The following is a 10,184-nucleotide window of genomic DNA, read 5'->3' on the forward strand; positions in this document are numbered from 1 at the left end:
ATTTGTCCTTAAATGTCCAGTCCTAACTTTGGAAAAACAGGTTGCTCTTTGCAACATTGTTGATTTGTTCAATATATATTAACAAATTATGGAATGATTTTTAAATAACATAAGAAGGACCATAACACTTTGAAGTAGATGCAGAATTCGGGGGATTGGAAGACCTTTTCCTTTCCATTTCTGAAGTTCAAATCAATACAGATGAAGTGAGAAATGGGTTACTATTACATGTTTTGAAGAGCCAACCAAATTAACATAGAAACTAAAAAGGCCAAAACTTTCCTAAATTTCTCCCCTGCTGATTAAGCATCCTCTCAATAATCAATGTTATCACTTCATTCATGTCTTACTTCACTGTTTAGTGTTTCATCATCAATATTTTATGCTATTATTAAGGATAGCTGTAGCAGAATGGATGCCTTTATATTTTCAGCCCAAGAGCAGGTATAATATTATAAGAACTTATTATTTTAAAACCCAGGAAATATATGAAAATGCTAATCTATATGACATATTTAACAATAAACACCCCTGAAAATGGTGAAAAAGAGTGTCCAGAAGAAGAATATTCAGCACTTAATTATTTAAATTGTTTTGAGTGCCCATTATTATTTAAATTTGTACTATTTACCTTGATTCACCCACCAGAGTTCAATATGAAATAGAAATATTGTATAAAAATAAAATTAATAATTGGAGTCATGAATTTTCAGAAAGATGAATATGTTTAAGACACATTGTTTATATGATCTCTAATTCTCTAAATGAAATCATAAAATGATGCAGAAAACTATTTATAAGCTCCATATACTGAGGAAAAAAATACACTGAACTTAAATTATCAAAAGAACAATATGTTTCATTTCTAAAATAATGCAAAACAAGGCTACATTTCTTCCTAAAAGAGACTCCACCATTTTCACCTGAAAATAAAGATTTGCCTTATTTGTTTTCAGGTTTTGGTTTTGTTTTATTTTAAACCTTGATCTAGAGCTTGACGAATAGATTCCTGTTCTCTTCACTAAGTCTTGACGTGGAGTAGAGTTGATACCGACAGTGACGTCTACGTATTTCTGCTGAGATCAAAAACAGGTAACTTGGTGTCCTTTTGTTTTAAAGTGTTCATGTGAAGGGGAAATATGTGCAGGAATAAATGATTTGGGTGGGAAAGAAGTTGAATTGTGAATTCTCCTTTCTTCATGAAATTTACAAATTGTTTTCATACAGAATTTTCCATGAAAGCTTGGAATATTTATGCCAACAATGAGCAAATTGCTAAAACAGTCTCCCTTTTCATGTCATTAAAAAGTGGACATTGTCTAACCAGTCCTTCATTTGTCAATGCCATTATAGCAAGGGTCCATGTGGGTGACGAAAAGTGGATGGTGTGCCCAGGAAACTGGGCAAGATGGTCACAAGGCTCTTCTGAGCTGGTGCTAAGAGGTTCCTCATGTCAACACACAAATGTCAATTTGAAGGACCATAACTGTTCTATATATAAATATTGTCTTACTCTGTCTATTATTCAAAGCCATCCCTGATACAGTTTTTGTTGAGGATGAGGTGAATTGTGTGATGGTGGGGAAAGGGATGGAATTGAAACAGCATCAATGCAAGCTTTGGGACAGTTTTTGAAAAATGATAATACACCATCCAAATGATTTACCAATAGGTCTTCTGGAAAAAAAAAGCAAAATTAATGTTTGTTTAATTAATGTATACTAAAGTAAGTTCATTATATTTATTTAAATTTACTTAAATTATCTATTTGTGAATTATGAAATCATTACTAATTATTTATTAAACAACTAAATTACTAATTATTTACTAAATAATTAATATATGTAATTAATTTAGTTAACAATATAGTAATTAATTAGTAAATAATTTAACTAATTAAACTATAAAGTATATATGAAAATACTACTTATTTAACCAATAATGTAACGATTATTACTGAATAATAATAAAATGCTACTTTATTGAATAATTTAACTACTTAATTAATTAGATACTTTATTAGTTAAATAAGTTATTCAAGAAAGTAGTGTTTTCATATATACTTTATAGTTATTGCTATGTCTTTGCAGGACTTTTAACAGTACAGTATAGTGGAAAGACACTGAATTCGAAGGCGGGTCATCTGGTTCCAGTCTTGGCTCTGCCACTAATTTCTTGCTTTGGTAAATCCTCCTGGTGTCTATAGGACTTTGTTTTCTCATATCTAAAATGAAATGCCTAGAAGGGAATAATCCTTAAGCTCCCTCATAGCTGTAGAATTCTGTGTGATATCCTTTAAATGTTACTATTTTACTTGATCAGACATTTATAGCTGCTTTATCTTTGTCTTTACCGTATTCATTTGGTGTTATTTGGTACTCTGTCCCTGATCAAGAATTCTATCTCCATCTTACATTGTTCCTATGGGAAAACATGACCTATTTTTTAGGAATAAATTGTATAAGAAAAAGACTGTCTACTTATTTATTGAAAGGTAAAACTGAATTTATGATTTGCAACTCAATTACCATATTTTCATCAACCATGTAAGTTAAACTTCTTACTAAAAATGAGATAGTTTGATTCAAAAATCTCCATTTCAGGGGCATTATTACATCTAAGGCAGGATAAGGTTCTAAGATCAATGTGTAAGGCAAAATTTGCATGCAGTCAAAATCACCCTGGAAATCTCTTAAATTGCTGACAAAACAGAACAGTAAGCACAGGTCATGTAAATGGTAGTGTCTCTTACTAAATTCAGCTCATCCTACTTTAACCCCAGCACTGCAGCAGTTTTCTGTTTCTGCAACTAGAAGTAGTTAGGAGCATTCAGTGACCATATTATGTGAAAAAGAGTGTGTGTGTGTCTGTGTGTGTGTGTGGAGAGAGAGAGACAGAGAGACAGAGAGAGAAAGAGAGAGATAAAATGAAAGTTGTTTACTCTGAATATATCATTGAATTTGTGTAAGTTAAATGAACATACGGTGGAACTCAACCTCACAAATTAGCATTAACATGAGACCTCCCAGAAAGCTATCTACAGGTAAGTAACTAGGGACATTACCCTATTAAATTTGAACATAGTGGCTCATTGTTAGTAGACTAGCTATCTGCTAAGCTCCATTTGCTTCTCTCTGCAAATGGTGAGACCAAGTTATTAAATGAATTACACATTTCCAGGTACTATTAGAAAGGAAAAATCATTGTAGATAAGAAGTTTAGAAGATATTAAAAGATCTTTTTCTGATATTTTACTACATTGTTATTTGTTTAAAAGTCTGAACAACAAAAATTAATGGAGTGGTTAAACAGATTATATAACACCCATATGACTGGAAATAACAGTTATCAAAATGAGATTTACAAATAATTTTAAAGGTATGAAAAAATATTAAGTGACTCCAAATTTATATGTGTGCTTATATTTGTCAGAATAATATATTAATTTCCATTACCAACACCCAACAATGCAGTGCAGAGGGAAGAAAACTAGACTGGGTTATAAGATGTGCTTTATAACTGAGAAAAAAACACTTGAATTTTTTGAAATATCTCAAATATTGAGATCACTTCTGTGACAAGGGAAACTAGTTGAAATCTAGACCAACTGCTAGTTTTAGAAATGAATAAAGACAATGAAAAAGAAGCCAGTACTAAGTGGTTGAGTAACATAACACAGGTTGAGGATTTTCCTCCCTCTTGATTCCTTTTCCAAAAATAAGACTTTGTGCATTGGCTTAACATTGTGAAAGACAGAATCCAGAAAAAACTCCCCAAGAACCAAAATACAAATATTTTTACAATCAGAATAAGAATGTTTTACAATTAAAGGGTGCTTCATCTATTATTACAGATAGTTGGTAAACAGCTGCTATTGCTACTATTCTATCATTATCACCATTACTAATCTTTTCTAAATCTTTTCAACTCACCTTCTCAACAACCCAGTGAAGATAGATCAGGCTTTAGCATCTTCCCTTCACTAATAAGAAGAATGAAATTCAAAGTCTTGCTGATTTGCCTAAAGTCTAGAACTCGGATGGTCATTAAGACAAAACGGTCAGGTAGATGTCTTCTTTTGTTTTTCTTATTTCTGATACCTATACTTATAGCATTTATAGTTTCACCTCTTACACAATGCAAACTTTTAAGTGTAAATAAATTAAGTTAATAAATGTACTAAAACTTAAGGTACAAAATATGACTAATTGATGTTTTCATGTATTTATTTCCTACCTCCTGGGTAATAATAAACCATAGATAGCTTTGTAGTGAACTTGTTTTTTGGTTTTTGTTTTCTCCTTTTTGAGACGGAGTCTTGCTCTGTTCCCCAGGCTGGAGTGCAATGGCATGATCTCGGCTCACTGCAACCTCCGCCTCCTGGGTTCAAGTGATTCTCCTGCCTCAGCCTCCTGAGCAGCTGGTATCACAGGCACAAGCCATCATGACCAGCTAATTTTTGTTTCGCTTTGTTTTGTTTTTGAAACAGAATCCCATTTTGTCACCCAGGCTGTAGTGCAGTGGCCTGATGTCAGCTCAGTGCAACCTCTACCTCCCAGGTTCAAGTGATTCTCTGGCCTCAGCCTCCCAAGTAGCTGGGACTACAGGTACGCACCACCACACCATACTAATTTTTATATTTTTAGTAGAGACAGGGTTTCACGATGTTGGCCAGGTTGGTCACAAACTCGTGACCTTGGGTGATCCGCCCACCTCAGCCTCTCCAAGTGCTGGGATGACAGGCATCAGCCACTGTGCCCAGCAGTGAACTTGTTGTGTTAAAAATGAAGGTAGATGATATTCGCTAAAACATTTTTATTTTATTTTTTGTAGAGATGAGGTCTCACTATGTTGACCACACTGGTCTCGAACTCCTGTCCTCAAGCAATCCTCCTGCCTCAGCCTCCCAAAGTATTGGGATTACAGGCATGAGCAATAGCACCCAACCTAAAACATTTTTATTAATCCACTTAATATTAAAATTATAGATAAAATTTTTTCTATCTATATCTACAATATAAAATGACAATTATTCCACTGAATGTGTTTGTCCCAAATTAAAGTTGATTTTTTTTTTTTTTGGTCAAAATACTCTGAGCAGCCAGGCACAGTGGCTCATGCATGTAATCCCAGCACTTTGGGAGGCCAAGGCGGGTGGATCATGAGGTCAGAAGATCGAGACCATCCTGGCTAACACGGTGAAACCTTGTCTCCACTAAAAATACAAAAAAGTAGCCAGGCATGGTGGCATGCACCTGTAGTCCCAGCTACTCAGGAGGCTGAGGCAGGAAAATTGTTTGAACTGGGAGGTGGAGGTTGCAGTGAGCCGAGATCATGCCACTGCACTCCAGCCTGGGTGACAGAGCGAGACTCTGTCTAAAAAAGAAAAAAAAAAATGCTCTGAGCTGGTAGACCATAATGTATCATTTGATTGTGCAAACAGATGTTCCATACTATGAAGGCCATTAGAGTCCCCAGATTTCTACAGTTAATAAGGGAGAGATGTGGCATATCTACATGTATATTCTTTCTCATAAATAAAGTGCAATATAAAACTTGCCTCTTCTATGAAGAGTCATTTGCAATTATTTTCACCAAACCTGGCAAAAGCTATCTTCTTATCCTCTCCCATGAGGGGGAAAAATATACCAAATGTCTTTGGTTTCCCCTAATAGACATTAGGATGTTATTCCTTATCTCTTTATATATTCTTGGTCCAAAAACAAAGGAAATGCAAATCGGTGAGTATGACACATCAGCTTCTGGATGGCAAGAACCATTTCCTTTATCGTCTTGGTATTTTTAGTGTCTATTATATAACAGAGGCCCAGTAAATGATTATTATTTTTGGCCCAACTCTAGCTATTATTTCACTTTGTCAGACTCAGATTTTTTTTTCACTTGGATTTATGTCTTCTTGAGGGCCAGTTACCAGTTTACAAATATTATTTGCTTCTTCAAATAACGTAGTTCAATATGCAATGCATGTTTTTAAAGAAAAAAAAGTCAAACACATAAGCTTAGAAAAATTTAGACAAATTCATGAAAATTCTCTAATTTGCTTGTTTCGTAATATGTAAAATTAGCTTATTTCCAAGGCATTGAAAGTACATGTTCAGTTCATGTAAACACTTTCTGAATGTTTCAATGCCAGCTGTTAAAGCAGAGAAACATGGAGCTGGGAAGGAGTAAGGCGGGTAGGATTAAATTTATAAATGTAACAACTTCTCCCCTCAAGGAACTTACAGAATAATATATTTGGAATTTTACAAAATTATTTACTGATAGACTTCTTTGTAGGTATAGTACACTTCCCTTCATTGACAATGACTGAGGATAATTGGCAATTTGGTTGCCTGAATGTTGTAGCTAATTGGGAGCTGCCAAATACATCATGTCTAATTTTTGAAGAATTGTAATAAAATAGAGGTCAGAAACACAGAAACATAGAATTGGCCATATTAGCTCAGCTTTATAATTCTTGAAAGTTTGGTTGACTGTTTTATTAATTCATTTTAATAAATAAATATAAAAAATATATTTTATTAATTAAATATTTGCTAAATATTAAATAGTTATTAAATCTTTACTAAATGTGAAATATTTATTACTAAATAAATATTTGCTATATATTTTATGTACAAGTCACTGTAAATATATAAGAATACAAAGATAATTGTTCACTCATTCATTCACTCACTCATTAATTTATTTATTTAGGAAACATTTACTGAGCACCTATAATGTTCTTGATATTGAATTATTAATCCTTAAATATAGTAAAATGTAGTAGGGGAGATTAGTCCTAATTACAGATACCAGAATATAGGACATTACATTGGAAACCCAGGAAAAGCTCAAGACTGCCTAGATATTCAACACATAGATTAGCAATACTTATTTTCTTACCTGGCCATTTGTTATTTCATCAGCCTGATGGTTTTACCTTTTAATATCCCTTGATGGCTGTGCCATGCATAACGTTGGCTAGTCCCTTCAAAATTGTATTTCTCGGGTAAAATTATTTCTATAAATGTATCACTTGTTTTTTGAAATACTACTACTCTGGTTTACTTATTCAAAACTCACCTAACTCAAGCTTTAAAATGTGCTTCCTTATTCTAATATTTCAAAATTTGGTAAAAAAATTCATCATATCTATGACTTTCATCAGTTTATAAAATTTGTTCACATAAAAAGAACCCAATTTAATACTTTCTCATATAGAAATCCTTTTTCTTAGGTCATTTGATGAAAGGTGCTCACTTTCAAAATTCTATTGAACATAATTTAATCTTTTTTGGATGATTTACGATGTCACTTTGGAATATTAACAATGGCTCAGTCATTTTTGTCAATAGCTGTGGGTACAGGATGCAGAATGCATTAAAATTGGACTGGATTAAATTGATGGCAGAACTGGGTCATTCCCCAAATGTTACTTTCTTAAATATAGCAATCCTTTACCTATCATTTTTTCTTTCACTCTAAATTAAATAAAAAAATGTACAAATCATGCTCTGGTTAATTTAGATTTATAATAAATTAGAATTCACTATGCACACCTGAATGAAAAGCATATAGTTATATTTTTATATTTCATACATTTTTAAACTAATTCTGTAATAGTACAAAGCTAAGTAAAGTACTTACATTAGCTGCACCAAGAAGTATTAAGGTAGGCCCAAGACCTATTGTGTATATTGATCTGAGCATTATTGATACAAGAAACGGCCGAATACCCACAGGCTTGGAGAAGAAAAACAGCATAGATGTGCAGATCGCAACTGCTATCCAAAGAAGAACCGAGAACAATGGAGAAAGTGTACCTGTAAAATGTGGAAGAAATGTATTGTTATTAAGAATAAAACTAAAAAATGCGAAAATATTTGCTGCTCTACTTTATATGCTATCATTAAGTCAAAGCCATAATCCACCAAATTTCAAAATGACCCCATGTACATTCTTCATATTTCAAAGAAATGTCTTCGAACACGTTACTCATTATTACATTTCCAGAAAATCTGTGATTACTTTCAAGCTACTTAAATACTCACTAATGTTCCTTTTATTAAGTCAGACAATTGTTCACCTTTCTCTCATATGAGGATGATTCGCTAAATACTTTTGATAGACATCTCTCTCAGGAACCTTAATTCAAAATTTATGATTAATGACCATTAGGTATATAGCTAAATCATTAAAAAATTGAATTCATACCTTGTCTTGTCCTATTAGTATCAAGTTTCCATATTCCAGATTCCTCTGAAGAATCTAGTAGAATAACCTTTACAAAATAGACACACGCTTTAACTGCTAAACACACATGCATAGATATGTGTATGAATATGTGCAAGAGTGTGTGTATTTGAAGGCCAATTCAACTTCTAAATAAAATGGTTAGCTATTTAATCATCAGAAAATTCACATTCCAAATGTCTTAAAAAACAGACTCCGTTACACATAAGATTTCTTAGAAACTCCCCAAAAGAGAGGCTCAAAAATATTCTTTCTTTAATAAATAGTACAATTCATTGACATTTGCACTGACATGTGCATTCAAGGAATCCTTTCCTGAAGGTCACGTGGTGCTGCATTTGCAGAAGTAAATTAAGAGGCAACATTCTTGGGCTGATTGGATCTGCTCTGGGGCCTCAAATGCATGTCTATAGGCTGACATAGAAAGGAAACAACAAAATGGAGATTTTCCACTACATCCTCTGGTAAATATTCAATAACAGTCTTATTCTTTTGGCCACACCTCTTATCTTTATTTATAAAATTTGCTACTGCACGCAAAACACCTCAAGGGCTTGGTGTGCATAGCTTTTGTACTGTCAAACTCTGGGATTATCTGACTCCTTTAATGAATTCTGTATAAAACTCTTGGTTGACACTGTGTGCTAACATCTCAGAAATAGGCAGGAAGATCCTGCCAGCTGTTAAAAGACAAACAAAAAATCAGATAATGAACAGGATTCATTTAGACATGTTTACTTTTGCAAGGTTTGTTCTTATGCTGTCTCTGAAAGCACATAATGATGAAAGGAGGTTGGAAAGAGAGATGTGATATCCCCCCCTCACCAAATTTATAATCTCATAAGATTAATTTGGAGATGGGGAAAGAAAAAGGGTAAACTGCTCTGAAAGTTACCTTCAATTCCTGTCCTCTGGCAATGCTAACATACAGGTACCCTACTCGCATTTACGATGATGTTGGCTTGTAAGCACTCCACATCTACCAAAATACAGACTGACCACCAACTGCCTTGACCTCACAGACCTCAAACAGCCATAGAGTAAATAATGCCTTCAACTTTCTCTCTTCCTTACTGGGACTTGAGACTCCATCAGAATGTAAACTCTAAAAGGATAAGGGCCATCTCTAGGCCTATCACCATGCCTGTTACACAGCAACAAATAAAAATTTGTTGATTGAGTAAACAAACAAAAATATATTCTGTGAGTTTGTTTTGAATAAATAACTAAGTCTCCAGTTATCAACTCCCCAAGTCACACACCTTAGGTTTTAAGTTCACTAGAACTGACAACATCTTCAAGGCACATTTACATCTGACTTTTCAGCATAATTCATGAGCAATGTCTTGGTGACATTCTTATTCTAGAATAATTTGGCATAGATAGTCACATTATGCATTGTCACTAATTCCTGATAAACTATCTACCTCTTCACTATTCTTTCCGAGACAATATCTGGTTTGCTGAGATTTCCCCTTGATCAAACAGAAATTATAGTCATACACTTAAAATTGGGTGTTTGATCCCTTTGTGAAAAGAACTCAAAGAATGTCTAGTATAGTAGCTAGCACATAGGTTCACACTAAATATATATTTGAATGAATAAACTCAAAAGTTATTTAAAACAGCTATTGACGGGCCAGGCGCGGTGGCTCAAGCCTGTAATCCCAGCACTTTGGGAGGCCGAGACGGGCGGATCACGAGGTCAGGAGATGGAGACCATCCTGGCTAACACGGTGAAACCCCGTCTCTACCAAAAAATACAAAAAACTAGCCAGGCGCGGTGGCGGGCGCCTGTAGTCCCAGCTACTCGGAAGGCTGAGGCAGGAGAAGGGCCTGAACCCGGGAGGCGGAGCTTGCAGTGAGCTGTGATAGAGCCACTGCACTCCAGCCTGGGCGACAAAGTGAGACTCCGTCTCAAAAAA

At 34.2% G+C, this 10,184-nt stretch overlaps 1 protein-coding gene across 1 annotated transcript in view; it reads right to left on the reverse strand.

Annotated features, from left to right (window-relative positions):
- Nucleotides 1-10,184, reverse strand: part of ITPR2 (inositol 1,4,5-trisphosphate receptor type 2) — a 516,873-nt gene that overhangs the window by 82,538 nt on the left and 424,151 nt on the right. Inside the window, 1 exon segment of the mRNA XM_017864487.1 lies at nt 7,654-7,829. Coding sequence (XP_017719976.1) covers nt 7,654-7,829 — 176 coding nt within the window.

This window comes from Rhinopithecus bieti, unplaced genomic scaffold (genome assembly GCF_001698545.2).
Source record: "Rhinopithecus bieti isolate Rb0 unplaced genomic scaffold, ASM169854v2 scaffold_72161, whole genome shotgun sequence".
Taxonomy (NCBI): domain Eukaryota; kingdom Metazoa; phylum Chordata; class Mammalia; order Primates; family Cercopithecidae; genus Rhinopithecus; species Rhinopithecus bieti.